The 15387-nt window shown below is 45.4% G+C and overlaps 1 protein-coding gene across 5 annotated transcripts in view; it reads right to left on the reverse strand.

Moving 5' to 3' along the window:
• DGKZ (diacylglycerol kinase zeta) overlaps positions 1–15387 on the reverse strand; it is a 146308-nt gene that overhangs the window by 49074 nt on the left and 81847 nt on the right. For all 5 annotated transcript variants that reach the window (XM_072118807.1, XM_072118810.1, XM_072118808.1 and 2 more), the window contains 4 exons: positions 8414–8509; positions 3860–3937; positions 3707–3763; positions 956–1024 (listed from right to left, as the gene is read on the reverse strand). In XM_072118807.1, coding sequence (XP_071974908.1) covers positions 956–1024; positions 3707–3763; positions 3860–3937; positions 8414–8509 — 300 coding nt within the window. The remainder of the gene's footprint in view (positions 1–955; positions 1025–3706; positions 3764–3859; positions 3938–8413; positions 8510–15387) is intronic.

Consider the following 15387-nt stretch of genomic DNA (forward strand, 5'->3'; position numbering starts at 1 on the left):
AGCTTCACCAACTTTGTTTAATGGGACCTGCCACCAGATTTTTCCCCATTCAACTACTTCCCCCTCAGGAAGGGTATGAAATGTCCTTTCTAGATTTCCCTCTTTTATGTAAAATCTTACCCATTTACCTATAAAAAAAAAAAAAAAAATCTCCTCCAAAGTTATGCGAAATAGAGCAGAGAAGAGTCAAATTTCATCTCAGATAAGTTAAGAGGCAGCAAAAGGAGAGTCACTTCAGAAATTCCCATCTTCAGTTCACACTGCTGGTGTCATACCAAAGAGAAGAATCTCAACTTTCAGATCACATCATCGTGTGGTTCTGGAAACTAGAGAACCAGAGATACAGGCAATTAAAAAATTTCAGGAACTGGTTCACATTCTCATCTATTTCTGTAACTGCCTGCATCTCCGGTTCTTTGGATTACGGGACCACAAGCCCGATGCGACCTGAAAGATGAGATTTTTGTCTTTAATATGACACCATATTTCTAAGTACTATAGAACGGAACTTAGAGACAGTTGAAGTAAACCTCAGTCTACAGCCTCTAAAAGTGACTCATTTCGGGTAAAATATGACTCTTGTCTGCTAACGTGGAACTTGAAATTATAGGTTAACAGGTGAGATCTCAAATACTAGAGGAAATTTTTGAAAGGACATTTTATACCTACTGGAGGGGGCTATGCAGTTAAATCTGGCATCCCTTTAATTCTAAACGTGCATGCTCTTGAGGAAGACGACTAAAGGGTTAAACATCAAGGCACCCCGGCTGACTTATACCTAAGTAGAAGCTTGTATACAGTACCGCACCTATACTGATAGGTCGCGACAAAACAGGCGCATCAAGTGTACTACTGATGTTTCTATTCAGTGACAGCAAGTAGTGATCCTAGGAAAGCAAGCACAAAGTATATTACGGAGGATACGGCTATACCACATCCTCCGGCTGTACCTCACCTTCCCACATTGCCGGCACTTCCCCGCCTGGCGTCTCCGGTGGACCCAATGATGCCGAACAATCACTGGCTGTGAGACAGGAGAGAAATGGAAAGGCTTGTCTAACAATCGCTGTGATAAATGACTGCATTCAATGATTTTCAGATAAACATGTTCACGCCTCCCCCCCACACACATACAAATCAATCATCTCTATAGAAATAAATAATAGGCCAAATACATCATGGAAAGAGTCATTATTGTACCCCACTAGATTCGATCATGGCCGGAGTGATCAGGTGGACAAGTAGATCACCCCTGCACCACAGGTCCAATGTATTTATGAGCTTACTGCTCCTGCCTCCCTGATAGATATATGTATATTTATATAGTTATTACACACATACATAGAGGTTGGTAGCGAGGGGCTTCAAATGTTACAAAAATCAGTTTGTAAACTTATATGCAATTCACCCGCTAAGAGGCTAATGACACATAGGGCAGTGCAGGTAAATTTTACTATGCAGGACTCCGCCTCCTTGTACCCAATTAACAGGCTATGATATGCTGCTGTATGAAGAGCTCTGTTACATCATTGGGCACTTAAAGTCATGTGACCAGGAAGGCATAATCTAAGGTCCTGTTACATCTGCAAGCTCTACCTCATGTATGTATCTGATCACATTAAATCATAGCAGCCTCCATGGAGGATAGGGAGGAGTTGAAGTCCATGGAGGATAGGGAGGAGTGGAAGTCCATGGAGGATAGGGAGGAGTGGAAGTCCATGGAGGATAGGGAGGAGTTGAAGTCCATGGAGGATAGGGAGGAGTTGAAGTCCATGGAGGATAGGGAGGAGTTGAAGTCCATGGAGGATAGGGAGGAGTTGAAGTCCATGGAGGATAGGGAGGAGTTGAAGTCCATGCAGGATAGGGAGGAGTTGAAGTCCATGCAGGATAGGGAGGAGTTGAAGTCCATGCAGGATAGGGAGGAGTTGAAGTCCACTGAGGCTGATGTGATTTCATGTGATCATATATATGCATGGGGTACTAGTGATGTGTTGTTCGCGAACGAGTCGGCTCTAATCCCGCCCCTAACCAGCTCGCCACACTCCCTTTAACCCGATACAATTGAGTCAAAAGTGGTGTGGAATAGGGTGACTGGCTGGACTGTGGCTGCCTATTATAGATGTAATATGGAGCCATTCAGGGGCCAGGAGAGCCGCCTCTTCTTAGTGAGTGGCGCCTAATGAGCCAGCTCTCTAAGAAGAGGCGTAATTCCCATTACTATGGCATACAGTTTGCTAATGTTTGGAGGCCAATGGACCTGTAATGATGTCACCCTGGTACCAAGACATACTGAGAAGAGACATGGGACATGGGGAGGAATAGATGGGAGGGGTCGGCCAGTTTTGATTAGTTAATAGGGCTCTATAGGAATCTGTCACTAGCTTTTAATGCAAAAATATGCGATCAAAATTGAGTTATAGCTTGGACTTGATGGACCTGCGCCTCTTTCCATCTTTACTATGATACTATCATCCACTGACTGTGCTAACATAGGACAGCGGATGTTCACAACAGGTCATCATTATGGATATCCCACTGCTACCTGTTTTTGAAAGGGTTGCACCAATTTTGAACTTATCTATAGGATGTGCTGTGTGATTGTGAGGGTCCAACTACTGGACTCTCTAGGATTAGCGATTGTAGGGTCCAAAACACTAGAACTCTAAAGAATTACTGATTGTGGAGTCCAACCAATGTGACTCTCAAGGATTAGTGATTGCGAGGGTCCAACCCCTAAGATAGGCGATTGGGGAGGTCCAACCACTGGGACTGTCATGATTTAGCGATTGTGGGGTGCAATCACTGGAACTCTCATGGATAAGTGTGTGGCCCAACACCTAGGACTCTCACAGATTACGAATTATGGGATACAACATCGAAGAGCCTCAAAAATTACAGCATCTGCATATGAACGGAGCAGCAGTTGTATAAGCAAACTACATTAGACCACTGGTCCATTCATATAGGTCCAAGGGACACCCCTTCTTGTGATTGCTGGAGGGGCTAGAGGTAGGAATATTTGGTATAACCCCTTTTTAAATTGAACAGCAAGGAGAGAAGGTGTTTACAAAAAAAGTAATTACTCTATAGGGAAAGAAAATTTGACAGATCATAAGCACAGTCATTGGGGCAGATTTACTTACCCGGTCCATTCGCGATCCAGCGGCGCGTTCTCTGCGCTGGATTCGGGTCCGGCCGGGATTTATTAAGGTAGTCCCTCCGCCGTCTCCCAGGTGGCGCTGCTGCGCTGAAAAGCATCGGAACGCGCTGGAGTTCACCAAGCTGGGCTGAGTGAAGGTAAGTGCAAGCTCCGCGACAGATTTTTTGTTTTAAATGCGGCGGTTTTTCCCGAATCCGTCAGGTTTTCGTTCGGCCACGCCCCCCCCCCATTTCCGTCGCGTGCATGCCGGCGCCGATCCGCCACAATCCGATCGCGTGCGCCAAAATCCCGGGGCAATTCAGGGAAAAATCGGCGCAAATCGGAAATATTCGGGTAACGCGCCGGGAAAACGCGAATCGGGCCCTTAGTAAATGACCCCCATTACATCTTGATGTGATCACGCAATACTTAAGTGCTCCTGAGGTGGCGCTGCGGGGTAACTAAACGCGCAATTCACTAGGGTTCCCAGTGTCAGGAGGCTCTTTATCAGCTAAAGGATATAAAATATGAACAAAAATAAAAATAGAATAATAGCGTAATCTGTACCTCTCGTATATTGCGGGAACCAGATTCACGGAATGACGGTTTACATCGGAAATTTATCTGGAAGGGAAGCACAAGCGGACCTTAGAATAAAAAAAAGAGAAGAAAACAACAAATTTCTGCTGGGATTAGGCGAGAATTTAGAAGACAGCTCACCTTCTCTAGCTGCTCGATGCAGGGAGTGTGAACCACTATCTTACACGCCGCACATTTCCTCCGGGACGCCGACTTTTGCTGTTGAAGAGACAAAAAAAAAGTTTATGGGGTCCGCAGGGAATGTTTATACCTTGGAGAGTGTATGGGATCTATAAAACACTCCAGGCAGCACAGCAAGAAGACATCGGACTCCATGGGCCTCATTTACACCAAGTAGGTCAGGCGAGGAGCGGCGCTGTCGTCTCACCGCACAGAATGGAAAGTCAGAAGTAAAACTGACTCCAAAATAAAAGACTTGTCGCTAGAAGAGAGCTGGGGCAATCAATGCCAGGCAGCTGCTGATAAAGCATTGGGCAAACTGTGACCTGCCCAACTGTTCAACAAGCAATGGGTTGCGGAGAAGGGATGGCTTAGTCCTGGGCCACGAGTGGCAGCTGACTGATGGTGTACAGGTGCCCGGGCTTGGCACTCCGCTCCTTGTATGGTCCCAGTATCTGGTACTATGGGCATTGGGAGGTGAGATGAGTAGTAGCTCCATGGACAGGAACCCCACATGGCACAAGCACCCCCCAAACTGACAGTGTCACCCCCAGGAAGAATACCAGCTCGTCTAATGTACACAGGGGACCCCTCTTACTCAATATCTGCTATGAGAAAAGACACAAGGCTCAGGCAGCGGAATTTCAATATTCCCAATCACTTAAAGGCGTTGTCCACTACCAGTAAATACTTGATATGGTTTGTGTGATGAAAACTTCTTTCCAATATACTTTCTGAATCAATTCCTTGCCGTTTTCTAGATCTCTGCTTGCTGTTATTCTATAGGAAGCTGCATTCTTTATTTCCCGTGGATCAACACCAATCCCTGGTCATGTGATGTCACACAAGTGCACAGCTCCTTATATCCCTGGTCATGCGATGTCACACAGGCGCATGGCTGTGCACCCATGTGACATCACATGACCAGGGATATAACAAGCCGTGCACCCGTGTGATATAACATGGCCAGGGGCATAACGAGCCGTGCACCTCTGTGACATCACATGACCAGGGATACAATGAGCCGTGCACCTGTGTGACATCACATGACCAGGGATATAACGAACCAGGAGGACTTACTCATAGATCCAGGCTTTGGTAAACTTCTTATATCTGCTAGCCATGGTTTACTTCCTTCTAAAATCAACAGTTAAAATAAATGCTAACGAGCCTGAGGAGCTCTTGGGGCATTACCAGAGGCCCTCTGTGCTGGAGATTCACAGGCTGTTACACTGTCTCCCCCTGCTCGGCACTTCCTCCTCCCTCTGTCTGCTTTAATATTACAAAGTGGGAGGGGGAAGTGCTCCTATACAGCGCAACAGCCTGTGAAGCTACAGCATGGAGGGTCTCTGGTAGCCCTTTTAGCTCATTAGCATAATTTTATGAGTTAATTTTAAAAGTAGATAAATAAATGTAGATAAATAAAGTAGATAAATAAAGTGTCCCTGGTTTATCATGCTCTATTTTGATGGTCGATCTTCAGGGTAGGGCGATGGCCCTATGTCTTTTCCAAACAGCATTGAAAAGTTAGATTAAAGCATCTGGCTAAGAAGGAAGTTAAAAAAAAATTCTGGATTCTAAATCTGGAAAGATTATAAACAAAGTCCATATCCATATTCTGTTCTTCATCTCTGCCGTCCTCCCCTGCACATAAATCCTGCTCCATATTTATTAGTCAGACACAAAGAATAAGTGGGGAGAAGCTTTCTGTACAGGCGGATAAGGATTTGTGCAGCACAATGGAGAAAATCCACAGCTATTCCCGTCACGTCATCAAGTGGCTGCTGGAACGGCCGACATTGTACGACCCCGGAGCCAGTACAGGGCACAGGCACGTGACATGCAGAGGACGGCACAGGACGGGGACAGTGTACTTTGTAATCTTTACAAATGATATGAATCTTATTTACAAATTTAAGATGAAACTGCACTTTAAGTTTTGCCAACTGTGCACAAAGATTTAGAGGCAAAGTAGAAAATCTGAAATTGAATATTGGTCTTCTAGAGAAATGGTCACAATGGAACTGAAAAGAGGTTTGTTCTAGGACCTGGTCAATTCCATCCATCCCATATCCATTCATTCACCCATCCGTCTCTCCCATATCCATTCAATCATCCATCCGTCTCTCCCATGTCTATCAAATCCCATATCCATCCGTCTCTCCCATATCCATTCATTCATCTGTCCGTCCATCTCTCCCATATCCATTCATTCATTCATCCGTCCGTCTCTCCCATATCCATCCATTCATCCGTCCCTCCCATATCCATCCATTCATTCATCCGTCGCTCCCATATCCATCCATTCATTCATCCGTCGCTCCCATATCCATCCATTCATCCGTCGCTCCATATCCATCCATTCATCCGTCGCTCCCATATCTATCTATCCATCCGTCGCTCCCATATCTATCTATTCATCCGTCTCTCCCATATCTATCTATCCATCCGTCTCTCCCATATCTATCTATCCATCCGTCTCTCCCATATCTATCTATCCATCCGTCTCTCCCATATCTATCTATCCATCCGTCTCTCCCATATCTATCTATCCATCCGTCTCTCCCATATCTATCTATCCATCCGTCTCTCCCATATCTATCTATCCATCCGTCTCTCCCATATCTATCTATCCATCCGTCTCTCCCATATCTATCTATCCATCCGTCTCTCCCATATCTATCTATCCATCCGTCTCTCCCATATCTATCTATCCATCCGTCTCTCCCATATCTATCTATCCATCCGTTCGTCTCTCCCATATCTATCTATCCATCCGTTCGTCTCTCCCATATCCGGCCATCTCTCCCATATCAATCTATCCATCCATCTCTCACCTTTCCATCCATACATCTAATATATTTAGCCATGAAACAAACTGCCTGTTTTGCATTTGATTTTTTTTCTATGCTGCCTTTCATTAATTTTATCTATTTATCCAATATCTATCTAATATCTATACATCTATCCATTCCATAACTATCTATGTAGTATCTATGCATCTATCACCTATTAATTTATATATTATCCATCTTGTAAAAACCTAATACCAGTATCTATTATTAAAAATCTCGTATTTGTAGCCTTTCCTTCCAACCAATCCAATCATCCAATGTTCCAAATCTATATCTTCCCTGCACCAGCTAATATCTTACTATTCCTGCTTTTTCATCCATCCACCTACAAATATTTCTGTCCATCGATCTAACCACCTGACAACGGAACCTGCATGTATATGGAATGAAAGGCAGAACGTGGTATAAAAAGTACCATAGATTTTCGACTAATTATTTGAGTGCTGCCTATTTTGTGTTATCCATCTATTAATAAATCTAATATTCATCCATTTAAAATTGTGTAACATCTGTATTCCCCTTACAGAGAGCAGTAATGGAGCAAACTGGACCTGCTTCAAAGGGCTTCATGTGGAGCGTCAGCTTAAGGAGCCCCCAGCGGGAGGGACGACCCCCGACTGTCACTCCCTCATTACAGGATCAGTGGGAAAGAGCTCCCGGGAGGGAGAACACCTGTGAGTCACACTTACATGTATAGCACAGGGACGGGTAAGTGAATCTTACATATTTGTGCATCAAAATATATAAAAATGTAATTAAAAAAACTATGAAATTAAGTGTCCCCACAATCAAAATCTGCATTGTACCTAGAACATTTTAAGCTTCCCATACATCCTATTTCCCAGCAAAATATGATATATTTCAGAAAACTATGTGTTTCTTTTGATGCAAATGAGCTTCTCGGTGCACAGGGGGCGGGGCCATTCCTGCTAATGGAGCCATTTTCTTTTTTCTATACCTTAGAAATTGTCACTTGTTGGGTAAATGGGAACACTTACGTAATAAGTGGCTGATAGAAAGCAGAAGAAACGGGTAACCACATCGCCCGTGCACTTAGGTGTTCATTTGCATTGAAACACAAAAACGAAAAGTTTCTATAAAAACGCCAGATCGTCGGGAAGCAGGAAAAAAAAAGATATCTGAAAAATTTCCTACACAATTCTGGTTTTACTAATATGGAATATCACTTATCTTGCTCGACAGAGGACAGACAACCTTTTGATCTCGCTCATTGGCTATACAGAAGGATATTTTGGTATATACATCGGCCTATTCTAGGGACAGTATATTGTACAGAGGTAAATGGGTTTTCTGCCCCTTGTTAAGTTGGAGTATTGTATATAGACCCACAACTAAATACATCCATCAGTACACAAAGAATTAACCAGACGATGAACCCGTTAAGTAGGACCATCAGAGTTCGAGAATTCCCTAAAATGGATTGAGATGGTTTAAATCTATTACATTAATTCAAAGCTACTCTTCCAAAGGAGTACAATGTAGGTTATAGGGTCACATCTACTGTAAAGAAGGGTATTAGAATTTATACAGGAAGATAGGGCACCACACCTAAACTGGGGGTCACTGAATGGTAATAGTCAGGTGCCATCAAGCGATATAGGTTTTATAAAAGGTGAATTATCCCTCACACATGATTCACCTGTATCTTTGCTGTGCAGTATTGCTCCCCCACATAACAGAAGTCTCCAGACACATTGGTCTCAAACCAGAGGTGATCCCCATACTGAGCCGACTCCTGTAATAAGAGAAAGAGAGATTTATTACATGTATTACCAAGATCCTCCATACTACATCACACAGGAGAGCCGACACATCCTCTATATACTACATCACACAGGAGAGCAGACACATCCTCTATATACTACACCACACAGGAGGAGAGCAGACACATCCTCTATATACTACACCACACAGGAGAGCCGACACATCCTCTATATACTACACCACACAGGAGAGCTGACACATCCTCTATATACTACACCACACAGGAGGGGAGCTGACACATCCTCTATATACTACACCACACAGGAGGAGAGCTGACACATCCTCTATATACTACATCACACAGGAGAGCCGACACATCCTCTATATACTACACCACACAGGAGGAGAGCAGACACCTCCTCTATATACTACACCACACAGGAGGAGAGCAGACACATCCTCTATATACTACACCACACAGGAGGAGAGCTGACACATCCTCTATATACTACACCACACAGGAGGAGAGCATACACATCTTCTATATACTACACCACACAGGAGGAGAGCAGACACATCCTCTATATATTACACCACACAGGAGGAGAGCAGACACATCCTCTATATACTACACCACACAGGAGGAGAGCAGACACATCCTCTATATACTACACCACACAGGAGGAGAGCTGACACATCCTCTATATACTACACCACACAGGAGGAGAGCTGACACATCCTCTATATACTACACCACACAGGAGGAGAGCCGACACATCCTCTATATACTACACCACACAGGAGGAGAGCAGACACATCCTCTATATACTACACCACACAGGAGGAGAGCTGACACATCCTCTATATACTACACCACACAGGAGGGGAGCTGACACATCCTCTATATACTACATCACACAGGAGGAGAGCCGACACATCCTCTATATACTACACCACACAGGAGGAGAGCTGACACATCCTCTATATACTACACCACACAGGAGGAGAGCATGTACATCCTCCATATACTACACCACACAGGAGGAGAGCTGACACATCCTCTATATACTACACCACACAGGAGAGCAGACACATCCTCTATATACTACACCACACAGGAGGAGAGCAGACACATCCTCTATATACTACACCACACAGGAGGAGAGCAGACACATCCTCTATATCAGGGGTCTCAAACTCGCGGCCCGCGGGACAACATTTTGCGGCCCCCACCTGGAAAAGCACCGCCCGCCGTGTATTCACGGCGGCGGTCGGGTCGCGCTGCATGGAGAGGGCTCACGGGCTGAGCCCTCTCCATAGCCGGTAAGTCTTTGCTGCATATTGCAGCAAAGGCTTACTGGTAACACCCGCGATCGGTGCTAGCACCGATCGCGGGTGTTTTTACAGCGTAGGCTGCCAGCAAAGCTGCCGACAGCCTCAAACAGATAGCGGCGCATGGGCGCCGCCATCTTACCTGGGATCGCCGCTCCCCGTGACGTCATCGGGGGGCGGCGATCCGTCTCCATGGTAGCCTCGGGTCTTCCGAAGACCCTTGGAACTACAGGAAGATTCTTTGAGTCCTGTCTGGTGTGCTGGGGCGATGGACCAGGTGCCCACAAAAAGGGCTCGGAGTGCCCCCTCTGGCACCCGTGCCATAGGTTCGCCATCACTGCTCTATATACTACACCACACAGGAGGAGAGCCGACACATCCTCTATATACTACACCACACAGGAGGAGAGCCGACACATCCTCTATATACTACACCACACAGGAGGAGAGCAGACACCTCCTCTATATACTACACCACACAGGAGGAGAGCCGACACATCCTCTATATAGTACACCACACAGGAGGAGAGCTGACACATCCTCTATATACTACACCACACAGGAGGAGAGCCGACACATCCTCTATATAGTACACCACACAGGAGGAGAGCTGACACATTCTCTATATACTACACCACACAGGAGGAGAGCTGACACATCCTCTATATACTACACCACACAGGAGGAGAGCCCACACATCCTCTATATACTACATCACACAGGAGGAGAGCAGACACATCCTCTATATACTACACCACACAGGAGGAGAGCTGACACATCCTCTATATACTACACCACACAGGAGGAGAGCCCACACATCCTCTATATACTACATCACACAGGAGAGCAGACACATCCTCTATATACTACATCACACAGGAGGAGAGCAGACACATCCTCTATATACTACACCACACAGGAGGAGAGCTGATACATTCTCTATATACTACACCACACAGGAGGAGAGCTGACACATCCTCTATATACTACACCACACAGGAGGAGAGCCCACACATCCTCTATATACTACATCACACAGGAGAGCAGACACATCCTTTATATACTACACCACACAGGAGGAGAGCAGACACATCCTCTATATACTACACCACACAGGAGGAGAGCAGACACATCCTCTATATACTACACCACACAGGAGGAGAGCCGACACATCCTCTATATACTACACCACACAGGAGGAGAGCAGACAAATCCTCTATATACTACACCACACAGGAGGAGAGCCCACACATCCTCTATATACTACATCACACAGGAGAGCAGACACATCCTCTATATACTACACCACACAGGAGGAGAGCAGACACATCCTCTATATACTACACCACACAGGAGGAGAGACGACACATCCTCTATATACTACACCACACAGGAGGAGAGCCGACACATCCTCTATATACTACACCACACAGGAGGAGAGCCGACACCTCCTCTATATACTACACCACACAGGAGGAGAGCTGACACATCCTCTATATACTACACCACACAGGAGGAGAGCCGACACATCCTCTATATACTACACCACACAGGAGGAGAGCTGACACATCCTCTATATACTACACCACACAGGAGGAGAGCCCACACATCCTCTATATACTACATCACACAGGAGAGCAGACACATCCTCTATATACTACACCACACAGGAGGAGAGCTGACACATCCTCTATATACTACACCACACAGGAGGAGAGCTGACACATCCTCTATATACTACACCACACAGGAGGAGAGCCCACACATCCTCTATATAGTACACCACACAGGAGGAGAGCTGACACATCCTCTATATACTACACCACACAGGAGGAGAGCTGACACATCCTCTATATACTACACCACACAGGAGGAGAGCCCACACATCCTCTATATACTACATCACACAGGAGAGCCGACACATCCTCTATATACTACACCACACAGGAGGAGAGCAGACACATCCTCTATATACTACACCACACAGGAGGAGAGCCCACACATCCTCTATATACTACACCACACAGGAGGAGAGCAGACACATCCTCTATATACTACACCACACAGGAGGAGAGCTGACACATCCTCTATATACTACACCACACAGGAGGAGAGCAGACACATCCTCTATATACTACACCACACAGGAGGAGAGCAGACACATCCTCTATATACTACACCACACAGAAGGAGAGCCGACACATCCTCTATATACTACACCACACTGGAGGAGAGCTGACACATCCTCTATATACTACACCACACAGGAGGAGAGCCGACACATCCTCTATATACTACACCACACAGGAGGAGAGCAGACACATCCTCTATATACTACACCACACAGAAGGAGAGCCGACACATCCTCTATATACTACACCACACAGGAGGAGAGCCCACACATCCTCTATATATTACACCACACAGGAGGAGAGCTGACACATCATCTACATACTACACCACACAGGAGGAGAGCTGACACATCATCTATATACTACACCACACAGGAGGAGAGCTGACACATCATCTATATACTACACCACACAGGAGGAGAGCAGACACCTCCTCTATATACTACACCGCACAGGAGGAGAGCCCACACCTCCTCTATATACTACACCACACAGGAGGAGAGCAGACACATCCTCTATATACTACACCACAAAGGAGGAGAGCTGACACATCCTCTATATACTACACCACACAGGAGGAGAGCTGACACATCCTCTATATACTACACCACACAGGAGGAGAGCTAACACCTCCTCTATATACTACACTACACAGGAGGAGAGCCGACACATCCTCTATATCAGTGATGGCTAACCTATGGCACTGGTGCCAGAGGTGGCACTCAGAGCCCTATCTGTGGGCACTCAGGCCATCACCAGAGATGACTCCAGGCATCTTCCTGCAGTCCCAGACAGCCCAGGACTTGCTGTACACAGAGCTATTTTAAAGTGACAGCTGTACCTGGGACTATTTTCTGCTTTATTGGTGTCCTCAGGGGCTGGTATCAATGAAAACTGTGACAGAGAAGGGGGTATAAATCATAAATTAAACTTCTGTGTTGGCACTTTGCGATAAATAAGCGGTTCTTTGTTGTAGTCTGGGCACTCGGCCTCTAAAAGGTTTGCCATCACTGCTCTATATACTACACCACACAGGAGGAGAGCTGACACCTCCTCTATATACTACACCACACAGGAGGAGAGCCGACACATCCTCTATATACTACACCACACAGGAGAGCTGACACATCCTCTATATACTGCACCACACAGGAGGAGAGCAGACACATCCTCTATATACTACACCACACAGGAGGAGAGCAGACACATCCTCTATATACTACACCACAAAGGAAAGCTGACACATCCTCTATATACTACACCACACAGGAGGAGAGCAGACACATCCTCTATATACTACACCACACAGGAGGAGAGCCGACACATCCTCTATATACTACACCACACAGAAGGAGAGCCGACACATCCTCTATATACTACACCACACAGAAGGAGAGCCGACACATCCTCTATATACTACACCACACAGGAGGAGAGCCCACACATCCTCTATATATTACACCACACAGGAGGAGAGCTGACACATCATCTATATACTACACCACACAGGAGGAGAGCTGACACATCATCTATATACTACACCACACAGGAGGAGAGCCCACACCTCCTCTATATACTGCACCACACAGGAGGAGAGCTGACACATCCTCTATATACTACACCACACAGGAGGAGAGCTGACACATTCTCTATATACTACACCACACAGGAGGAGAGCAGACACATCCTCTATATACTACACCACACAGGAGGAGAGCAGACACATCCTCTATATACTACACCACACAGGAGGAGAGCTGACACATCCTCTATATCAGATTCCATATAAAATGTGGTTGCAAAATTCCAAAAATAAAAGATAACACAACCATTCTTAGGGGAAATGAGACTTAATTAAAACTAAATCCCAAAAAAGGAAACCATTAAGACATCAGCATGGGAACAACCACCCAACATTAAAGTTGTGGAACAAAAAAAAAAAATAATTAAAGTAAAATCCCTTCCCTTTGACTCCTGTCAGAATAAAGGACTCCATAAACTACAAAACAGGAAACATAAAGTAATATGAAATGCCACAGGAAACCGCAAGCTGAATAAGGCGGCAGATAAACGTAACCGCCTGGCAACCTGGGCCATACAAACTAATCCCTGAGAAAAAAGGTAAACCCCGCCAACGACTGACCAGTACCAGCCAAAGGCTCCAGGCTACGAGAAGTCAGTCACTGACAGTCCCTAGAGAGGAAGGTAAGAAATAACACAGCGGACAAAAGCGAGGAAGAAAAATCCTTGGAAAATTCCAAGATGATGCAAAAAGCAGCCAAAAAATAAGGAATGCAGCAAAAGTCAGACAACATAACCCATCCCCTCCATGGAGGAAGGATGATCCGTGTGAACAGTTCCAGAGGGACACGATAAAGATCAAACAATCACAAAAAAAGGAAATGGACTATAAACAAGAGAATGTACATGACCATCCTTCAACGGGAACCTCAGTGATCCTAAAATGGAAGGGGCCTTTAGTGTTTTTCCTCCAGGGCACTCCAGGTCATCTGTAGCAGGTCACCATTTATGTAAATGGGGCTGTGCTGCAGCTTCCATGCAGAGGAAGATATACAGCATACCTCAACAAACTAATCCAGAACAAGACCGTTTCTTTGCATTTTCCCCAGTGATGCCTTTGACTATTAAATCTATAATCTACTTTAAGTTTCTTGGAGGAGACCTAGCTGCTGTGACTCACTGCTCCTTCTCCATGACACCTCAGTAAGCTTCCGTCATTCTTGCTCGTAAAATAGAATACAGCACAGAATAGGAAGGAAGGAGGGTCATAAGAGCCAAAATAATAGAAGAAATAGGACTTTTAGACTGATAATATTTGTTACCAAGTTTCTTTTGCAACGTTTTGTGTCTTTACTCACCATTGAAAGGGGTTGCTCAGTGACAAGTCAGGAAAGGGGGCAAAATTGATAATTGGTCAGGGGTCTCAGTGATGGAACCGCCACTAATCATAATGGGGGTCCATTGCATACAGATGAATAGTTCACCCTGCTGCTCTGTTCATCGCTATGGTGCTGATGGAGATAGCAGACTGCTGTGCTTGGCTTTCTCCGTCAGTTCCATAAGCAAAGGGGATAACGGACCTGTACAATAATGCGTTCTTGTGATTGATGGGGTCCCATCACAGAGACGCTCACCTGGGGATGGGGGCTAACTTGCCAAGACTGGACAAACGCTTTAACGGAAAACCTAATATGAGGAATCTACTATCAGAAGTATATTTCAATAAGTATTAGTGCACATCAGATCAATTTTAGGGTGCTTAAGGATTAGGGGACCAACTCCAAAGTTTTTTATTAGGACATAAAGCCTAAATTCATGCGTGAATGTTTTTGGCTGGCGTAGCATCATGTGCCAATCACCTGGAGTACTGCTGTACTATTCCAAGGCGCCATCACACTGCAATCCTTCCCGTTTTCCTGCTGGC

The sequence above is a fragment of the Engystomops pustulosus genome, chromosome 7 (assembly GCF_040894005.1).
Source record: "Engystomops pustulosus chromosome 7, aEngPut4.maternal, whole genome shotgun sequence".
Lineage (NCBI taxonomy): Eukaryota > Metazoa > Chordata > Amphibia > Anura > Leptodactylidae > Engystomops > Engystomops pustulosus.